The sequence below is a fragment of the Harpia harpyja genome, chromosome 22 (genome assembly GCF_026419915.1).
Source record: "Harpia harpyja isolate bHarHar1 chromosome 22, bHarHar1 primary haplotype, whole genome shotgun sequence".
Taxonomy (NCBI): Eukaryota; Metazoa; Chordata; class Aves; order Accipitriformes; family Accipitridae; genus Harpia; species Harpia harpyja.
Window position 1 is genome coordinate 14,354,736 of NC_068961.1, and position 22,084 is coordinate 14,376,819.

Below are 22,084 nucleotides of genomic sequence, written 5' to 3' on the forward strand. Positions count from 1 at the left end.
GGCAGTGTGCCACTGTTAAGCTTTCCTTGATTATTTACTCCTTCCTGCCAATTTATCAATTTCAATTTATATTTCAATGCATTTTCTGCAGAGATTTTCCTTATTCACTACAAAGTGCTGATACCCTAAAATAATATTTGCAACAAATTATGGAATTCCTATATTTCCAGAATTCTTAAATACACTTAAAAAATAAATAATCCTTTGTGGCAATGCTGCACAAGCCAGCAGGCAGGTCTGCAGGCCCTTGGGTGTCACTACCATAATGTGAAGCAGCAGCTTCAGAGGTAGTGCACGTAGAAATGGGAATCCTAAGGAGCTCACAGATCTGCAGGGATGGCAACACCAGTAGTGGTGACAGGGAACTTGGTGGCAGCAATTAAGGGCGACATGAAGGGAACCAAAGAAAGCTCCACTTTTGTTCACCCTCCGAACTCAAAAAACAGCTTTATACATGTAGGCAGCAATGAGATTCCCTGCCCCATTTGAAGTTTATACTGATCTACCAAAAATGCATTCATAGGTTTTACATAAGAGGTTTGTATAACACAGAAGTTTATATAACATAATGCACCAAAGACTTCAACCTATGAATTTTACATAAGCTATTTCAAGTAAAGGGGATCAAACCATGTGATATGTTTCATAAGTTTGTATGACAAAGTAATGATTTTACTGAAATTATCATAATATAGTGCAGAATTCACTAGAGACTAAATAATATGTAGTTTAATACCTGCTGTTGCTTAACACTGAACTGTTTCCTGTAGACTTAAAAAAAAAAAATCAGTAACGTTAGAGAAATCCTAGAGCTCCCTCTGGTCTCCAGAGATGATAGAATGAGTTTGCTTGCAAATACATCAATCATGCGCAGTCCTTGCTGTGACTGTAAGCAGATGAGTGACTGGCAAGACAAGGAGCACAGCATTAAAATCACCCCGCTTGCAAAAGCTGTCTCCAAACCAGCTCCCATGCTGCCTGCGTTGACCCTGCCCAGCAGCCCAGGCACACGTGCAGTGCAGCCCCGTGCTGCTGGGCAGGAGCTGCCAGGCACGTCGCTTCTGCATCGGCAATGGTGACAGCTGGCAGAAAGGTGCCCTGACACCTCCAAAATGGTTATTCAAAAGGCTAAATGTGAACGTCCTTATTCTTCTTTTCACAGGTTTGGGGGCAGCGCCCAGGCTTGGGCTGCCTTGTGCCCTGCCTCCCAGACCAGCTCTTCTCACCCACCCCAGTCTGCAACACCATTTTCTCCTCCCTGTTCTCAAATTGAGTTTTAGACCCATTCTAAGAGTATCAAATTGGGTTATTTACTCAAGTTGCACGTTGCTGCCCACTGGGCCCCATGAAATAGAGGAAAAAAAAAAAAAAGATTGGGACTCAACATTTATCTTTATTTTCTCTCATATTCTTAGTATTATTCTCAGTAAACCTAAATTTGCACCCAGATCCAACCACATTGAAGAATACTTTCAAACAGAGTTTATAAACCCAGAGTTAATTCACTCCTAATTAGAAGTTGGAATTCCTGGCAGAGGGACAGGTGCTGAAATGCTTTTAAACTTGGAGGAAACCCAGCATAAAGGTACCAAAGCTAAAGCAGGAAAGATTGTGGGTTTTTTTACCAACAATATTGTTGTGATACAGCTCCTGGGGTAGGTATGTACAGGGCTGGCTCCTGCTCAGATGGCTGCTCTCTGATGGAAAGGTGCTTTGTATGCCTGCTGTGGCACCTGCAGTACTTCTCATATAGAGGATTTCCCCTGTGTGAGGCTGCTTCTCACCCTAAATAAGTCTCCAGCCCCACCATGGCCGCAGGCTCCAGGGCTCAGGCGACTAACAGAAGTGTGTTTAGCATTGTCCCCCACAAGGGTGGCCGCAGGAATACACAGCTCGTGCAGAGATCAGAGGCTTGGCGAGCAGTCTCTTCATTGCCCTGCAGCCAGCACAATCCAGGGGAAGAAAGACTTTAACTCGGGGGACAGGGAGCGGAGAGGAGGTGGATGGAGGAGATGGGAAGAGCGCAGCTGATGCCCAGGGAGAGATGCTCGCGTGCCTGGGGGCTGCATGAACAGCCCCGGGTTCAGCTTCGAATGGGAAGAGGCACTTTCCTCAACTGACACTTAAATGTTGCTGGTCTGTCCCCATCTGCCTTTCAAAGGCCCCAAGCTTGTGCTATCTTGTCCCCGCGGTCCACTAGAAGGCAGAGCTGAGCTCGCCCATTGGCGAGTGGGGAGCTGGGGTTTGCTGGAGTGAACAAGGTGCCGTTGCTGTTGCCACCAGCATCGGTCCTGCCAGGAGACCTGAGGAACTGCTCTGGGTACTACAATCACTACTGGGCTAGTCTATGTAGAGGAGGGGCTTGGTGGCAGGGCAGGTTTATGAGCTAGAACCCATGTCTCTTAAAGTACTGGGCTCGCCTAATCACGCTGTTGACGTAATAGTTGTCTCTGTCACATGGGTCTTCCTCGTAGACCTGGAGGTTGCCCATTTTTGCACGGTAGGTGCAGATTCCCCCTGGAAAGAGTTAAGAAGGAGTTGTTACAGGCTTATAAGTAAGAAATAGAGATTTAAAAGAAAAAATTCCTGGCCAAAAGTGCTATGTGTCTCACCAAACCTACACAAGTGCTTGGGAAATTGCTAATTGTGCATTATTTTTGAAAAGTGACTGATTTTGCAAAATCCTTGTTTCTATAGTGAAGGACGCCATGACTCTCTCAAATGCAGATGGGAAAGGCATGCTGGTCCCAGAAAAGAGTGTAATCTAAAAAGGCAGTGGCAGAGCAAGGATGGCAGAGTAAGAAATAGCATAGGGTGAACAAACCAGCATGCAGATGACATGGACTACAAGCAAACCTGGATCACAAGCTTCCTTGACACAACTTAACAGCCTGCCACAATTAGCCTGTTGTGTTGCGGTGCCTCAATTTCTGCCTTCCCCAGTGGCTTTTTTTTGGTTGGTTTCTACCTTATTTATCCACCTGACAGCCATTTCACTTGTGGGATGAACAGCTAAAAGGATAACTTGAGACCTGAGCACAATGCCTTTTCCAGGGAATTTAAGCAGATCCTGGATCTGGCCATTCACCAGTGGTGGCCCAGCTGCTAAATGTAGTGGCCCTCTGTGGGTGTTTGCCACTGAAGTCAAGAGGCAACCTGCTGAGGCTGTGCCCGACACCTTCGCCCAGCCCCGCACAGGGTGCCTCCGTGCTGCTGCCGCAGCTCCCAGGCTGAGCTGGTTTCCCGTTGTTCCCTACTACAGCAAAGCTGCCAAGGAGCTTGGTGTCCCACCACAGTCTGTCTTCTGCAGGCAGAAACATGGAGGCCCTGTGAACAGTGCTTTGAGCTGGGATGCTGTGTCTATATTCAGACCTCTTGCCCATCTGCTGTTTTGGGATTGCCTCTTTCAAATTAGAAAACGTTGTTGGTGGTTTTTTTTGTAAGAGGTGCTGTAAAATCTGCGAGACAGATGCTCTTTTTCCCTTAAAAGTGACACCAACAAATGCACAGCATTCCTATCACTCAGTATGTCCCTTTCTAGTATTTAGCCCATCATGTACCTCTCAGCTGCCGGTCCCAGGTCCAGGTAGGATGTCTTGCCCGTACTTCATTAATTGCAAGAACCAGGATAGTTGAGCACTGATTTATGTGTTCTTCACTATCCCATCCTCCGAAAGGGTGTTGCTGCCCACCAAGCTAGAAAAGCCAAGCGAGAAAATGGGTTTCCCTCTGAAAACAACCACCACCGTAGCTTCCCCCTCTTCTTTGTACTCCCAGGTTGTGACTCACTGAAGTGACCTTATTCAGTACAACACTTAAGCACGACCTTTGATGTAGAGGGAACACATTTAAGTGCTGTCTTGAACACAGAACAGTCATTTGCTAAGGTAAGGCCCTGGGATATATGCTACATTACTGTTCTGCTACTCATACGTATCATCCCGATGTACCTGCATCAAGCCGTACTTCTGCCGTTCCTGGTCCCAGCCATTGTCCAGGAGCAGGCCAACACGGCTCTCCTGCGACATGATGGCAGCGATGAGTGCCGGGTCCAAGCACAGGTTTCTGGCTACTCTTTTAATCGGGATCTCATATTTTCTCAGGCGTACAACGTCTGCCTCAGCAGTATTCCGTACCATGGCAGGTCCTGCAGTGTAGGAAAAGGCAGACTTACACACCCTCCCATCCAAAACCCTCGCTTCCCCCTTGACTGGGTGTATCAAAGGAGTAACTTGAGTTTTGAAGAAAACACAGCTACACCAAGTTGGTCAGTGGTTCTTGAGGAAAAAGCACAGCCCTGTCGGCTCTGACCATGGCCAGGGAGCTGCAGTGCTAGTACCCGAGGATGACGAGGGGAAGAGGGCAGCTTCTCAGGAGGTGGGACCACATGTTCGTGGAAATACAGCTCTGGAAATGCACCACTGGAAATGTGGCTCTGGAGTCGGAAAAGTGAAATTTCAAATTGCATTTGAAAAAATTGAGAGATGCGTTTCTACTGACCGGCCAAACTGCAGTAACAGCTACGTTGTTAGTCTGTGTATAGAAAGGTGGGGGGTTTTTTTAAAGTAATTTTGGAAAAGTTTGGAAACAAGCAAGGAGGTCCAGTTCAGATCCATGCTTGGACAGCCGCAGTCAGGTGTCTGCCCTGGAGTTGCCTGTGTCTGAGGTACATGGCAAAGTCCCTGGAGGTCTCAGCAGTATGAACCTGATGCAGTCAGCTGTGCAGTGACTTGGGGCAATAACGCAAGGCAAGAAAGAAGGAAATGGGAAAGAGTTACCAAAACCAGGTCACCCAGAGGTAGGATGGCTACACACCTGGGACCTCCCCCCTGCAAATTGTGTCTCTGGCAGGTCACCACCGGCCAGCTCAGCTAGCACGCCAGCACTCAGGACCTGGCTCTGCGCATCTTCCCCTTCGAGCAGACAGGCCCCGGGGTTTTGTGAAGATGCTGATGCTGAAGTCCTGGCTGATGAAGAATCTGTTTTAACCGAAAAGGGGTTGCGCCATTTCCTTTTGCTTAGAGGCTGAGGACCCTGACTATGGGACCCGAAGTTTGTCCTCCCACTTCCCACCAGGTCCGGAGGCTTCACAGCACCTGCCATTTTGGGAGAGAAGGTATTGCTTTCTCCCTTTTGGCTAATTGAACAGCTGCACCACATTTAATTTGGCAATAACAGAAGGTGAAGCATCTTTCTATCAGGTAAAAACAGGTTGTCAAATCAAGCAGCGAATGATACCTACCACAGTCTGAGGATCTTACAACTGTACAGGGGATCGAGGGGGCTTGAAGAGCACTTACATCGCCATAGCAACTGTAACTCATGGCTGGAGCTGAAAGATGAAACGGAGGTGTTTGAACACATAAGATCTCAGAGGAATATCATACAGCGTGCTGCAAGCGCATACAAGTCAAGCGTGAGGGTTTCATCCAGACCTGTAATCCACATCACCCTGTGTTAGCCATGCTTGTATGGTTGCCACTGCTCTCCATCAGTATTATCAAAGAAAGCTAGAGAACAGAAATTTGTTCTTTTCTAATTGAAGAGGTTGAACCGAATGAATCTAATGACAATTTAGATGAATAAGCATCTGCCCCATTAGGTCTAAAGGCTGGTGTGGGAGGGGGAAACCACAGCCCCTGCATTTATTTCAGAGGGCTCTTCCCATTCAATGCCCCTCAATGTCCGGGCCGCCTCAGACGATGGCCGGCGGTACCTGAGCACCCTGGCTGGGAGCATCTCCTGTGTCCCTCTGTAACTTGGTGAGGAATTAATTCAGGAGACCGCTTGCTTCAGCCTGGGCAAATTACCCTGCTTCCTCAGTAAATGAGGAATGAATAGCCTCCATCAAACAGCTTGCCACATTTGTGAGACCGTTTCTGAGTAGGCAGAGAGATAGGATAAGGTTAGCTGGGAAAATCAAGAGGAGGTACGTCTGTGACTCCCTTTTGGTGTCAGTCCCGTACCCCAGGCGAGCGGGTTTAAAGGACATACGTGGGCGGCAAGCAGCCTCCTACGGCAGCCGAGGACCTTCAGCCACGCAGGGTTTTACGGCACCGCGCGGAAGGGGGACCTGACCTCGGGCCTGACCGCACACCTCCTTCCCGCAGTCCCTCTGCAAACAGTTCCCGGGGTGCTTTCGACAGCAACCCGAACCCAGACCCCGGCTCACCGGCGAGGGCCGTAAGGCCCAGCAAGAGCAGTGCGGGGATCATGGCGATGGCTCTCCTCAGTGGCCCCAGGAGACCTGGAAACAGTGATCAACAGTAATGATGCAAAATGTGAAGAGATCAGGGCTGTAGCAAAGTTTGCGTGCCAAAAAATCCCACCCCGAGGCACCAGACAGGGCTGACGTTAGCTGAGGACGGGTTGGGGAGCGGAGGGACCCCCTCCGCCGCACGCTCCCCCCCTCAGCCCCAGCACGGGATGCAGCTGCCAGCTTCAGAGAGTGGTGGTGGGAGGAGAAGCAAGTGATGGGAGCCCCGTCTGCTCCTTATTTCCTCCTTGTTTGGGGGGATACAGGCTTCCCCCGAGGCTGAATGTCTCCTCCGCCTTGTGTGCCACTGCACCGTCGCGTGGAGAGCGAAGGGCCGAGCCTGCGGAGCTCGGGAGCAGGGAGGTCTCCGTCAGCAGCCTGGGCCAGCAGAGATGTTTTTCGGCCCTGTCACTTCACATCGCTTGCTCACATGGCCCCTCCTGAACACCCGTAGCATGTCTTTACGATGAGAAGATATAGTTCCTTTGCTTTAATTACAAAGGTGTTTGAAGCCTAATGTGCTACAGAGTGCACACATCCTTTGTCTCTCTGTTCAAAAGGCAATGGGATTTTTGCTTGGCTTTTGGAAAAACATGTTTTCAGAAATCAAGCAATATCACCCTTAATTCTCTGCTAAGAGCCTGCGACAAAACTCCAAGATTTATCTGCTGAAATAATATTTCTACGTTAATTTCTGTGTGTGATAATGGCAGATAATCACTTTAGTAATAAATGCATCTGTTTTGCTTATTAATAAAATTCCAAAATGTCATCAGATAATAGCTATCAACTGCAAAAACCATTGACTGTACTTGCCTTGCTGGTGAATGCATTTAAACTGAGCAGTTTTTACGGCTTACAAATTTTTTTTTTTTCCCAAGAGGGTTTCAAATGCAAAACACGCCACGAATGTTGTAGGCTATCATTGCGCAATGCTATTAATACTTGAAAATGCCTTACTGATTTTAATAATGTGTGACCTTTTCTCTAGCCTGTATTTCCACTGTAAACCAGACCTCATGGATGCAGAAACACAGAGAGCCCACTGGTGTCATTGGAAAGACTCCCTTGTCCTGAGTCAGCTTATTCAGGCCAGCAAATGCCCACGGCCAGAGCTGGGTACATGCAGTAGCTCAGTTTGAGCTCTAACACTGAGTATTCGCAAGCCCGGATCAGTATAACTTGACCCAATACCTATGAATTCAATGGCAGATCCATATCGGGCCCCATCAAAAGCTACAGGCTGTAGCTGTTTCCACATGCAGGAAATTGTCAGATTATAAAGTTTTAAGTTATCAGCCTTTTTTTTTTCCCTCCCATCACAAAAATCATACAGGCCTTAGGTAGAAACAGCATAGCAATTGCAATATTGACGAAATGCTAAATCAAAACAAAATCAAGGCTTCTGGCTCTAAATAAATATTCTATGAGTAAATTCAGACTCACCTGTCTTCAGTCAGCCTTCCTCTGAGACAGGTCACTTGATGACTTTTATATATATGTGTATGAAAAGGTACCCACCCTATGGGCTTTGGAATGTTAATTCCTACCTAGCATGATGATATTTGTTTTAAAGTACAATAAGTAATATATATTAAGAGCTTAAAACTCTTACTATTCCTTTCATCCAAAGATTTGCACAATCGGTGGTTAGTAAGACTCAAGACAACTTTGTGAAAGGAAATAAATACTGTTTTTCCTCCATCAATAAGCACATTGGTGCACAATAAATGACTTGCAGAAAGGATTGCAGTGAATCAGCGGCATAGGTCAGGCAAAAATCAGATCCCTGTCTAGTGCTCTCCTTGCTTTGCATCTGAGATCAGTCTGGACACATTTCTGGAACGATTTTTTGTCTCATTTCCTCAATGATTTCAGACTGGCAAGCTTTTAATTAAGTATCATAGTTTCATATGAATTCTAAAAATGACAATTAAAGAAAGGCATCTCACTGCTTCATTGCTTACAGCAAGCCTAATTCAGGAGGGTGACTTGAATACTTTGAGAGCAGAGGCAGGGTTTGACTTTCAGATTTGGGGAGGCAGGACGCTGCAGCTGAAATGGGGAGGAAGGGAACTGGTGTCTCAGCAGCTGAAGCCAGTGGGGGCACACAGAGGGTCTCTGAAGGACTTGCACTTTGTGGCCGAGGTACTTGTCATGTATGTAAAACATCTGAGTCACCTGGAGGTGGAAAGATGGTCTGGGATGCCAGTGCCCTTCAATCCTGCCCCCTTCCCAAACATGCGTGGAGGCTAGGAAAGCAAGATTTTCTTCCAGTAGCTTTCACTTCATTATTTAATACATCACAAATCCATCTATTCCTATTGCTCTTTTTTGGGCTTGAGATGTGGCGGGTAGGAAACTGTTTTGGCCAGATACTAATTACTGGCTTCAAAACCAAGTGATGGTTATTAGTCTGTAAAGCACAGGAGATGATCAAGTGGGCCTTGTCACCTTAAAAATCAATGAACACAAATACCATGGACTTAGATCCTGAGATAGTATGAAGGAGGGAAGCTTCACTGGAGAACCTATCCCTGTTGTTACATGAGGGTTGGGGCATGAGTGGGATATGAGCTAAGGTGAGTCTTAAGTATAAAACTCATTTATTTGGGTGAAACATGGAAATAATAGACATCTTCCCAAAGATTACAACAAGGCTAGGCATTCATTCTTCATGTACAAACCTGGTATCTTATTGTGGTATCTCAGACTGGACTGTCAATTCTTTTACTGGGGTTTAACATTTTAAATAGTAAAAGGTAATGTTTGACATAATGTAAGGTAAGAATCTATGTGGTGTCTTTGGAAATAACAGGTAGAAAGTAGAGACTTCACATGGACAGTGTGGCTTTAATCGTTTCAAAAGGAAATAATGACTGAAGAAATGCTGGAGGGGAGGCAAGCCAGAAGAAATGAGCTGGGAAAAGATCAGAGTGCACAGCTTGATGGCAACAAACCCAGTAGATATATCCATTTGCCTTCTATAGAACAAGATAGTCTGTATCAGAAAGAGATGTGTTCTCTCAAATAGATGAAAATAATCTAGTATTAATATCCTGTTACTTTTTATAAAAACAGTATCAGGTTAGTGATAATAAACTAGCGTTCCTGTCACTGAATCTGTGTTCATGCTGATGACTTGGGACCTTTTTTTGAAAAGCAGCCTCTGATCTTAGGTGAGATTTGTTTCCTAATGCATTGGCCACTTGCTGACGGTCCTTAAGATAAAGTTTTGAATTTAAATACTGTTTGTCTTTGCTATGTATTTTCTCTCTCATTTATAAACCATGTAATCACAGAGTTTCTACATTTCACAGTACTGTCACATGAATTCTTAAAGCCTGCTCTGCATTGCATTGCTCTTTATTTACTCACTGAATGGTGGATGTTATAAGTAAATTATTTTTATCTGTGCTGCTGTATGCCCTTAGGTCCCTGGGACAGATACCTTGTATTCACACAATTTCCAGTATAAGGCCAAATAAGAGGATTTTCAGCAGCATTACGAATAGGACTTTTTCTTGCTAAAAGACTCTCTATCCTCACCAAATTTGCCAACTGCCTTTTAGAGTGAATGCCCAAAGCAGGCAGCCTCTATGGAAACTAAGTTGTGCTCACATACATTGAATGAGGCAGGGTTCTAAGCTGGTGCACTTGTCCAAGGCACCACCACGTAAGGGGACCTGCAGGAAAAACATCATCTTCTGCTCAAAGGTCTTTGTGGGGCTGTAAACCCAGAGCATCAAATTCAGGTGAACCACTTAATGAGAGTGGGCTGCATCTGTCACTAGTACGGCACAATTTTTCATTTTTATACTAGATTTAATTTGGAAAATTATGTCAAGAGCCAGATAAGTTCTACCTCTGACAGCCCATAACCTGACAGAAGGGATGTATACAGCTGTGATATGATGCTACTTTTGATAGGCTGAAGAGGGGATGAGTTAGAAGGCATCTTTGTGTGTATGACTAAAGCAGCTCTTTCTAAATGGCTGGACCTCATAAAGAGATATCCAGGAATGCACTGGACAGATGTCCCTGAAAAATGTTACCTTCTCACAGCACTACCATACCTCTTTTTATATTTTTCTTTATTATTCTTGGTATTTTGCTTAGAAGCACAGGTTTTTGGATTCATATGCTATTGCAAGACTCTCCTTTAGAAGGATAGCAAGTTGCTAGCCCTCATGCTTGCTAGGAGGAAAAATATATGAAATCCATGAAAATATGATATTATTAAATTAATATTAAAGGACACAAATGTTATAATTTTTTTTAAAAAACAACAAACCTGTAATTTTAAACTCCTTTGCTGTTGTGTAATTTTGAAACATAAAGGATGCCAGTAGGTATTCCCCTTGTGCTGCATTTTGCTCAGCACAGGGTGTGATTGGGAGGGAAGGGATGGAAAGTCAAGGAAAGAGGAGTTCACTTATCAAATGCTTCCTGGTATTCACAGCGGCACCCTGGCAATAAGCTGCCATTGGTGATCACAGACACAGTTTCCCCGTGGTCTTTCGCTGACACTGTTAGTTACACTGAGCGAAAGGGAGTACAGAGTGGGCAAAAAATGCTACCTGACAGAATAGCATTCTCCACTTGTTTTACATAAACTAGAAAGGAGCACACCTGAGATCTAAAGCACACCAAGGTTCAGTACCACCAGTTCTTTCCTACTCACAGATTTTCGCTTTATATTTTTTTTTTTTCCTCATGCCAAATGATGTACCAGGGTGAGTTTTTTTTTTCATTCCGCTTAATGGAGATGCAATCAAAATGGAGCATCAGTTTCAAAAGCTTTATGTATTGCACATGCTATTCTCCTTCAGGTTTCAGGTTATAGCATCACATTTCACTGGGTGGCGAGAATACTATCTAAAATTACTTGGAACAATACCCATACTAATTACTATCTCTGTTGTGAGTTTCAGCTCTGGTTTCATAACATTTGGCAGGCAGATGCGTTTCTCAGGTTGTTTCTTTTGTCTGGGATTTAATTATAGGTAACACCAGGTATTCACAGACTTTATAGGGAAGCTGCCCACGACAGCTGACGTACGTTGGATGCCTACCACTAACTGGCCAGTTAAAGATGCATCTGTAGCATCACCTCAAACAAACCCTCGAGAGCTGTCTTTCCCAACTTTTAAAGGGATACAGCCAGTTTAATAAATACATTTCCATAAGTTTTCTTTTCTACATCTAGTATACATGTAACGATAGCAAAGGTCTTCAAACTTGTAAGACATGATGGTCCTAGTTTTCACTGTGTTCAGAAGTGAACAGGTGCTGAAGGCCCCAATCTCTTCCTTTATCTTGCCTTTCTGAAGAATGCAGGTGGGCATTAAAATGACATCCCACTCTGCACAAAGGATCTCTCTAGCCATCCTGTAAAATAACTAAGATCGGAAGTGTTTAGGAGGGAGGAAAAAAATACTTTCCTTCTGTTCTCTGAAACGAGACTTTGAATTTTACTGTAGGAGAGGTGTTCTAGCAAAGAGGTCACTGGACTGGATCTTGAGAGACCTCAGTTCACATCCCATCTTAAAGACAGATCTATCACCTAAAGCAAGTCATTTGAAGTTCGAATTGGGAGAGGGTCCTGCCCATGGGTCGGGGCAATCCCAAGCACAAATACAGGCTGGGCAGAGAATGGACTGAGAGCAGCCCTCAGGAGAACGACTTGGGGGTGTTGGTTGACAAGAAGCAACCAACCGTATCCTGGGCTGCATCAAAAGAAGTGCGACCAGCAGGTCGAGGGAGGTGATTCTTCCCCTCTGCTCCGTTCTCGTGAGACCCCACCTGCAGTACTGTGACCGGCATGTTGGGGACCCCCAACATAAGAAGGACATGGACCTGTTGGAGTGGATCCAGAGGAGTGCCACCAAGATGATCGGAGGGCTGGAACACCTCTCCTATGAAGACAGGCTGAGAGAGTTGCTGTTGTTCAGCCTGGAGAAGAGAAGGCTCCGGGGAGACCTTATTGTGGCCTTTCAATACTTGAAGGGAACTGATAAGAAAGATGGAGAAAGACTTTTTACCAGGGCCTGTAGTGACAGAACAAGGGGCAACAGTTTTCAACTGAAAGAGGGTAGATTTAGATTGGACATAAGGAAGAAGTTCTTCACTGTGAGGGTGGTGAGGCACTGGAGCAGGTTGCCCAGAGAGGTTGTGGATGCCCCATCCCTGGCAGTGTTCAAGGCCAGGCTGGATGGGGCTTTGAGCAACCTGGTCTAGCGGAAGGTGTCCCTGCCCACAGCAGGGGGGCTGGTACTAGATGATCTTTAAGGTCCCTACCAACCGAAACCATTCTATGATAATTATTAGGAGCGTGTCTGTGTGCCTGGAATTCATGACACAAAGCATTGAGGGCTGCCAACATTTTAGAAACCAAACAGGAAATAATTTCAGACTTTTTTCTAGGGCAGCACACTAACAAAAGAAATAATTAGCAAGGAGGAAGAAGATCAGGAAAGGGATTAATGTGGTTTTGTGTATTACAATCACCTGCTTTTCATACAAAGTCATCTTGGGAAAAGCCAATGGTTACTGGAGATTGCGTGGTTTGGGAAGCAGATAAGTTAATTTTTAAACCTTTTTTTATAAGAGTCACATGTTGAAATCATACCACCAGGCAGATGATGTCTGAACAGGTTGTATTCAAAAAGGCAAAGTACATTAACACAGATTCAACACTGAGCTGACACAGCTACATGGCTCCTGGATCAGTGGTGGTTTATTTTAGGCAGCTCAAGCCATGCTTTAATAGCTAATCCCCAAAAATGTAGCCTCAGAATATGCACCTCATGGGATCTCTAAAAGCAAGTTTTCTTAACTACTTCCTTTCCATCAACAAGCATCAAATATCTCTCAGTGTATATGCACTTAAAATTAATCCACCAAATTTGAACAAGTTTTTTTTGGGTGATGCTCTGGTCTCTTACGTACTACTTTAGCCAGTTTGATGTGTTAGCTTACATTGATGAAGAAGGTATGGGCATATGTTCCCTTTTGCAGCATATGATACAGAATGGTGCTCTCCAAGGGGAACGGATAACAAGGAGCATCTGGGAGACTGGAACGTCTTGGATCACCACAATCATATTAGACAGGCTTAACACTGAAAGCTCCATAGCACGATCCAAGAACAAAAGACCAGAGCAGACCTTCAGAGCAGTAATTTGTTCAAATGTGGTGGAACTTATTTATCTATTTAATCCTTTAAAGGGGGCTCAGGGGCAACACCCCCCTCAGAACAGTTCTACAATATTCTACTGTAACATCAAGTACCCTCCACTTCCGATTCCTAGAGAGGCTTTCCTTAAACTCTGGAGTGTAACCCTCACTCTCAAACTGTTGTATGCAGCTGTTCTAAAGAGACAGACCAATCAACCCACTACTGACAGAATTTTCCTTTAAAAAAGTGGAATACACAGCTATTGAATATGCAGTGAGTACAAAAGCCATATTATTTCTGCATCAGCTTGTGCCTGCTTGTTTGTGTACGTGTGTGTATACGAGAGACAAAAATGACAGCATCCCTCACACTGGGTTGAGGACACTGGCTTTACTCTTACATGGAAGGCAAAGGGCTTGTTTTAGAAACCATACTGTACAAAGCCCAAATTTTCTGTAGAAAAGTATTCCTTTTAGAATTTCTAGACGGGAAATAGCACAATGTGAATTACTTGGAATTGAGGACTGGAAGACATCAATTTATCTTTTGAGTCAGCCTCCCTCAGTGACCCCTATTACAGTCGCAGGCAATCCAACCTACTAATGGGGTTAGAGAGCAGCTGCTCAGTTGTTGCCCTCTGGAGTTTTTTTCTCATCCCATCTCTTTCAGGGACCAGACTTACTCACAATTCCCAAATCCCAAATCTCAACTCAGCACTTAACTTCTAGGTAGGTTTCTTGAGCAGACCATCGCAAGCCTAACGCAGGATCAATCAGCAATCAAAGAGTGCCCAGTCAAGTCCAAATAATCTAGCATTAAGAGCTGAACAACACAGATCTTGTTTGGTTATTATTGTCTCCATGCATTTCTTTAATGATTACTTCATGCAAGCATCAAGCACAGACTTAAGCACTAATCATTACTAAAGTTACATGCTGAGTTCATGCATAAGCCCCGTAACTTCAAAAGCTATATGTGAACATTTCTCATCTCTTTATTGCATAATACCCTTTCATGGCTAACACATGCCAGACCAGGTACCATTTTATGATTCGTCTAGGCTCAGGAACCTTATTTAGTCATGTCCTTACATATACGATCTATCTCCTGTAAGCTATTAATCGCATGCAACCTGTGTCCTTTCTAGATACTGCGTATCATCATCATCATCTCATCTATCAGCCATATTGCCACTAGATCACTGTTGACAAAGTTAAGCTTCGTGCTTTTCAAGTCTGTACAGCTGACATTTGTTTGAGTTGGTGTTCTCTGTATTGTTTATGCTTCTAGTTTGCTGACCCAGGTCTTATTATCATGGACGCTTCATTATTTAGTCTGCACTGCAAAATGACTGAGCTCCACCATAGAAGAATAATTTGTTCCTCACTACTCAAACTAGAAGAATTTTCCAGTTCTTAAAGAATTTTTAAGTTCCAGCCAAAATAAAATTCTTGGATTTGGATTGTTCATCTCAAATATGCAGATCAAGAATGGAGATCTTACCAAGAGGACCGTTCAATGACAGTTTTAATCTTCATTGAAGACAGCAAATGCAGAAAGCAGACATGAAAGTAAAGACTTGAAGCAGACAGATCTATGAGGCTGCTACTTCAAAATAAATTTAAACTTATAGTACAGTCTCAACTTCCCCTTTTACCCAAACCACGCATTCCTGCAAATTCCTTGTATCAGCACTGGAATGCGTGTGGCCATATTACAAGCCAGATGAAGGAAGAGGTCCAACTGAAGATTAACCTAGAAAAAAAAATCAGCAGCTTAAAGTGACACAAAACCACAGACTCTGACTAGGATTTGCATTGAGTTTGTAATGGAACTGAATGACCTCTAACAACGCACCATGCTGGAATCCTGACAAGCCCACACCGTGTTTCCACACAGCATGCAACTACATTAGACGTGATTTTATACTTCCACAGCCTATTCAACATAATTAGGACTCAGAATTGAGTCCTGCTAAGGCGCTCTTAAAAATACTGTTGGAACATTGGTTTCCTAAATTAAATTTCATGCAACTGGATTAAAAAAAAAAAAAAAAAAAAAGCACTTTCTAGTGCATTTAGAGAGTTTGTGCATTAAAAAGGAGATCAACTCGAAGCAAGTCTACTTTATGCTTTTACTAGATTAACGGGCAGCTGTGTACATCTTAAGCTGATTGCCTTCTCAAAGCAATGTAATGTTAGACGGAACCGTATGTAGTTTGCTAGAAATCGAGAAAGGGCACATGCAACTTTCTGATGGACCTTATTAAAAGAACAAAATAATCCACAGCACCTAGACCACCTTATCTGAAAGGATGCACAAGTCAACATTAGAATTAAAATAATTTTATTTCAATGTACATGAACAGAAATAAAATATAATTTTTTAAACTTACTTACAGAGATATATTGCTGGGCTGGCCCAGTCACAAGTGTTCTCCACTACAAGGCAGCGAGACTGACTAGACCCACTTCACTGCTTTTTGGACCAACTGGATTCAAAGTACCACCTCAAAAGGGTCCTTCAGCACACAGCAAACTTTTTTTTTTTTTTTTTTGAAACAAAAGGAAAACTCATCAACTCTTCACCTAGCCAGAAATTTTACATTGCATTCCAAGGAAGATCTACCTTGAAAATTCTGTCCATTACTGAAGAACAGTACACAGTATGCGGCGCTATATCTAAACTTAACGGATCAAGGTTTCTCCCAAATACCCTTCTCTATTCTACTCTCTTGTACAAAGCATCTGCTATAAAATTCACACATTCAAAACCACAGAATTATATAAACCCGTGAACAAGGCTCTTTTCAATATGCTTGTTGCTATGTGCTATTACCTGCTGTACCAGCTTTAACATGCAGCGTACGTAGATGGTAAAAGGGCATTTCTCTTGACCATCTATTTCAGAATTCACAGAAGTTATGACTGTTTTTACAACTTATAGTGCAACATAGTTAAGTTACTCAATGTCATGATATGGCACCATAAGGTAAGCAATCATTTGTTAAAATGCACAATACCTTTACTAATCATTTTGTGGCCCTTTACTGATAATATAAGTAATAATAAATGTAAAGAGACAACTGGAAGAGGAACTGATAGGGAAAAATCTTTTTAAAAAGTGTCTATCACCTCCTTTAATAAAGAAAATTAGAAAAAAACCTGGAACTGTCAGATTCAAGGAAAACAATAGGAAGTAGTTCTTCACACAACACAGTTAAACTGTGGACTCCTTGCCATATGATGTGGATGCTAGGATACTATGAGGATTTAAAGAGATTTTTCTTCCACTATTTTAACCATCAAATGCTCTCAGATACAGAGTTCCCCAGGCCACAGATTGCTTAAAGCATCTTCTGGGGAAGCATTGCTGTCTGCTCACCCTGTTTTTACTCTTCTTTGTGCATCTGCTTTTGGCCACCGAGACTGGATGCTGGGCCAGAGGAACCTTTGGTCTGACTTGGTACAGTTGTTTCTAACAGTTATTTCAAAACACTTCATAAACTTAAGACAAAGTTCATCATTTGCCACGTTATTTAGTTAGGAGGACTCAGATTTTTGGATTACAAATGACTTCCAAAGGAGGGGGGGAAAAAAAAAAAAAATTAAGCTTTTTTCTGCTATGACTCAGTTGTATAAAACTGTATAGAAAAATGAGCATTATGTGCAGATGTAATGAAAAGCAGTAAGCTTTATAAAAAACATTCTTAGAAATGTACCAAGCATAAACAAAAGATGATTTACAAATACATTTAGCTGTTCTTCTAGTCATCATCAGAATCTGAATCATATTTCTTTCCTCTGATGGTTTTTTTATCCAACTTCGTAAAGCTTGTTCCAAATTTCTTTTGACTTTGAAAAGGTGGGTCCATCAAGTTTCCACTGGAGGAAAAGAGTAAGACATGTTGATTAAAGCCATATTCATGCAGACAGTAAGTAGCATCTCTAATTATCTGTTTCTCAGAAAAACACTGTAAAAGAACACAACCCCTACTCCCTGAAGCCACCCTAAGTAGCATTGTGGTGTTGCTAGCATAGCACATCCTGGACAAAATGGCCTGGATAACTGTAGGTAAGACAGGAGTGTGAGTGTAAACAGCACCCGTGAGGAGCTCTAGAGAAAAACTGTCCAAAAGAGCTTTTGCTGCAAACTGATCATGCTAAAGACAACCACCTGTCAGATTAAACACTAACCAGGGCATTAGAGACATTTTCAAAACAAAGGAGGAGCCAGAAGTACAAAAGAAGCCAAAATTTTGTAACAGGGACTTTGGAATAGAAACAGATGGGTCAAACCCAGGTTTTGCACTGCCAGAAGTCACCTTGTACTATCTGTGCTTAGGCCAGACAGAGCAGCTTTCCCATCGGACACTGCATTCCAGCTAGTGGACTATGGAGGGACTCACGCCTCAGTGGGCATGTATGACCCTGTAGGGGCTTTCTCACCAGTGTGTGGGTCCACGGGATGTTGGGAACAGCAGGTGTTCACAAAAAGCTGGAGCACCCACATCTCCGACGGCAGGGGTGCGTAAGGAGGGGAATCCCCTCCCCTTGCTCAGAAAAGGGTGTGCCTGCTTTCACTTGCATGACCTATGAGGTGTTTGCATCTAAGTGTCAGTGAGTGAGTGAGCAATCAGAACCTTCTAGAATTAGCTATAGAAGGGCATTTCAAAATTTGTAGGTGTTAACATTTTGTAAATAACATTTTGCTGATATTAATCCTTAATGTACAGTTCACTGATTGCTAGTTAATTACATGTCAGTAATAAGTCAATACACCACCTGAATCCTGATTTTGGTCAAGCAATGTGACCTGAACAGTTTTCCCCCTAAATACAGTGGATGCTTTCACCATCTGCTATCCTACAGGCTGAAGGAAAAGAGCTGTTTCTAGGCTCTGAGGAGGACTATCTCCTTTTCAGGAACTTGAGAGAGCAGGACATTACATTCAGAGCAGTGTGGAAATGCAAAACTTGTACATAAATGGATGTCTCCTGGAATGGATCTCCTGGGCTGTGCAGATACTGTGGCTCACTTTGCAAAGCCAGGGTAGCAAAGTCGGCATCTGACAAAACGAGCAAAGAACAAAACAACTCCCCGGCTCCACAAGTTGCTAAGAGCAGACTACACATTACTAGCAGAGTCAAGTAGGAAGTAAAATTATGCTGTAAGCCAATGTACTACCATTTAGCAAATTCAATGCAGCTTGGTACAACTCCACTGAAAGATTTCTCCCGTAAAAGGTTGTTGCTGTCTAGAATATGTACCCATGCTGTCTTTGACTCCTCTGTGTATTTCCTTGTTACTGAACTGGGAAGTAGGTATTACCACTTGTTTCGAATTATAAATTTTCATTTCAGTCATTTCATCTTAAGTTCAACAGCTACTAAACTAAACTGAACAATAGTTTCTTTGCCTTTAAGATACAACAATACTTCTTGCCAAAATCTGGAAATTAGACATTGAAATAAATTCAGATAATAAAGTTTAAAAAATAAAAAAAAAAAAAGGCCAAAGACATTCAGAACAAAAGAGCAAAATTAACCTAAAAAGATAAAGATGACATTTTAATCACACTGAAAAACAAAGCAGAAAGTTGCAGTAGATGATTCTCCTGTCAAGTTAGGCTACTGTGGTGACATTTATCTTCTACTGCCTTCTATCCTGTAGTCTTAAATGTGGGATTTATGATGATTACATTGTACTTCTACACAAAGAATTTATTTGCACTTCTGCAACTTATTTTCACCTTTTGTTCTGTTCACTGGAAAAAAACCCCATATTCATGTATGTAATATGGACTAACATGCAGTTTAAGGATGACTTGCTGAGTTTTCTCTGAAGTGGATTAAAAATGCTCAAACTATTGCATTGCCACTGCGACATCTAAGCATCTATAGTTGATTTAGAAAGGATTACACTAGATGCAGGACTCAGAGGCCATATCAAAGCAGCGTAGCTACTCTATACCTCTCAGCAAGAACTCTGTTTATTTTTATGACTGCATAAAAAGGACAACGTAATGCTCATTATAACGCCTCAATACTTTGCCAGAGATACTCTCTTCTTTCCCTCACCAAAGTACACAGATTAAATAACTCGATTAAACTCTTGTGTGTCTTAAGCATAAAACATATCAGCCAAAGTTACAAACTTTTACAGATTCTCCTGTCTGCAAGCATGTTCTCCTTGCACTGTATCTGAAAATAAAACAATCACAAAAAATTAATTACCTGTAATTAATTATGGCTGCACAGCCTAATCTCCATTCTAAGGTCTCAGTAGTGAAGTCATCAGTGTTACCGAGATCAGTAAAGCCCACAATATAATCTTGTGTTTTTCCATCTTTTAATAGTGCTAGAGTGGGAATTACTTTGATGCGCAGTCTCTCGCACAAGAAAGGAGATTTTTCAGCATTTAATTTCAAGAATTTTGTCTCAACATGCTTTTTGGCCAATACAGTCAAATGTTTGTCCATTATTTGGCACCTGTGAAAAAAGCCCAAAATGTATGAAGTGTTAGAATCAATAAGCTGAAGAATATGTATTTTAAAGAAAGTTTAAAAGGAACAGTAAAGGGCTAGTTCTGTCATGTTAATTCCTCAGATATGACCTTTGTAATTAAGAATTTAGTTTCAAGAGAAACTGTGCTTCAAAACAGAGTAACAACCTGGAGCACCTTTATTGCACAATTACACCATCCATTTCTCTCATTTCTTCCTAATTACTCCCATGTGCACCTGAAAACCCCTCTCATTTCTTGACGCCTGCATTTATTGATGAAATTTCCCTCTGACTTCTATTCTTCCTGCTCTAGCTTCACTGCCTGTCAGCTGGAAAAATTTCTCTATAATGAACTTCACGTCTTCAGAAAAGTACTCTCAACATGTTACAGCATTTTGGTTTTTTTCAGTCACTACTTCCACAACCGAGATGCAGTAACTCACTGTACAGGGCCGGGGGGAAGTGATTTGCATAGGGTGCTTCAGTAGTGCTATAGGCAAAAAATATTTCACTTTTCTGTTGCAATGGAATAGGAATGAGCATACAATTATTGTTTCGCAGCTAAGGGACAGTAACATGAACTGCTCAAAATACTTGTCAGATGGCAGAGATTTGTGGACTTGTCACTTGCAGTCTGGACTTTCTGGATTGTCGTCTTTAAGTAGTTTGGCTTAGCTGCATGAACTCTGCGATGTGACTGTCCTTTAACTCAAGAGGACAGCCGAGCAGATCAAAAAGCTGGAGTGGGCAAGTATGAAAGCAACCTGATATTGTGGTTGGTAAACCTGACATACTAGCTTTAAGCTGGTTCTCAGCACGACACATTTTATAAAGCACTTTCTCTAAAGGTTCAAGAAACAAGAACCAAACAACCCAAACCTGTTCTAAGCTACTTTATCTGCAGAGAAAGTCTTTCAACTTCTTTGAGTAAAAGCTAGCCAAATATGACCACTTCAGATATTTGAGACTTAAACATTTAACCTAGAAAATGTAGGACGCAGATACCTCACTGCATAATCCAGCTTTGACCTCTTTCAATTTCTCACATTGAGGCTGTTTCTGTTTATATTCTATAAGCTAGAGAGAACCTAACACCTTGTGGGGGAAAAAAACCCCCAACCAACCAACAAAAAACAGGACAAATGGCTCCTCCCTCAACAAACCACTCTACCTTGCAACTGCATTTTAACAGAAGACACTGAGACAGACCCACTGAGGAACCCAGAACTTCTGAAATTCTTCCAAGGCAGTGGGAGATCTTATTTTAGGTTCCTATTCTGAGTCAGGACATATTCTCAGATCTAGGTGTCTCACATCCCAAAAAAGTGACATAATCACAAAGGCACAGGCACAAATGGAAAGGAGTTGCAATTGGTATCCACAGATACTTTCAAAGTAAAAGGTTAAATTCTGAAGATGCTTAGACAAGTTTTTGTTTATATTTTTATTTTTGTTTGCCAGAACTGTCCAGAACACCTCTGTCTGGAATAATCAAGCTGATCTTTTTGAAAAGCTGCTCCTGTATGGTCACTATGTTTACAGACCTGGCTCCCTCAAACTAAATCAATAACGAAACACAGCACTCTCAAATATTGTCAGAGAAGGTATACATTTATATTCTAGTCAACTATATAACAGAGTATTAATTGCTGTCAAATCATGTTCAGATTAACTAGAATGGAGAAAAAATATTAAAAAAAATCAAATGTCTTGAGAAGGGAGCAAGATTTGGAAAATGAAGGAATTTGAATACTTCTAAAAATGCCCATTTATTTATGGGATTTGAAAGAACAAAAGAACGTGTCTGTTTTTGTAGACATCTATAAACAAAAGGTTTCTTGAGCATAGCTTATTTACTCTACCTGAACGTTGTGTCTCTATAGAAATGGCAAACCACGTTTTTACTTTCTTTGACTTCTTGGAAAAAGTCTCTCTCACTTGGGATTTCTCTGTATTCTCCATGTCCTTTTGAAAGCCACTCCTTTTGGGAAACATAAAAGGAAATAATTAGTATGGAGTTTGTTAGTCCTGCACCTCTCATGCAAGCTCTACAGCTTTTAAGAAAAATAAAAGAGGGGGCCCGCAGTGGGAACCCATTTCATGCAGTAATAGAAGGAGAAACAAATTACTTTCCCCCTTTAGT

At 42.5% G+C, this 22,084-nt stretch overlaps 2 protein-coding genes across 7 annotated transcripts in view; both read right to left on the reverse strand.

Annotated features, from left to right (window-relative positions):
- Positions 1-1,413: 1,413 nt before the first annotated feature.
- LOC128135208 (lysozyme g-like) lies at positions 1,414-6,244 on the reverse strand. Its single transcript, XM_052773930.1, has 5 exons — positions 6,173-6,244; positions 5,243-5,332; positions 3,951-4,147; positions 3,561-3,696; positions 1,414-2,517 (listed from the first exon to the last, which is right to left on the reverse strand). Exons 1-5 carry the CDS (start codon positions 6,213-6,215, stop codon positions 2,387-2,389), a joined length of 597 nt encoding a protein of 198 aa, XP_052629890.1. The 5' UTR covers positions 6,216-6,244; the 3' UTR covers positions 1,414-2,386.
- A 9,521-nt stretch (positions 6,245-15,765) lies between these two features.
- The window catches only part of TXNDC9 (thioredoxin domain containing 9), a 186,128-nt gene continuing 179,809 nt past the window's right edge, over positions 15,766-22,084 (reverse strand). For all 6 annotated transcript variants that reach the window (XM_052773586.1, XM_052773587.1, XM_052773590.1 and 3 more), the window contains exons 3-5: positions 21,804-21,922; positions 19,672-19,926; positions 15,766-17,320 (exon numbers count right to left, since the gene is read on the reverse strand). In XM_052773586.1, coding sequence (XP_052629546.1) covers positions 17,203-17,320; positions 19,672-19,926; positions 21,804-21,922 — 492 coding nt within the window. In that variant the 3' untranslated portion in view covers positions 15,766-17,202. The remainder of the gene's footprint in view (positions 17,321-19,671; positions 19,927-21,803; positions 21,923-22,084) is intronic.

Coding starts and splice junctions, on each gene's coding strand:
- LOC128135208 (XM_052773930.1), bottom strand. CDS start 6,215: ATGATCCCCGCACTGCTCTTGCTGGGCCTTACGGCCCTCGCCG. Junction 5,333..6,172: donor GGGCCTTACGGCCCTCGCCG/GTGAGCCGGGGT, acceptor TTCATCTTTCAG/CTCCAGCCATGAGTTACAGT. Junction 4,148..5,242: donor TGTAAGATCCTCAGACTGTG/GTAGGTATCATT, acceptor CCTACACTGCAG/GACCTGCCATGGTACGGAAT.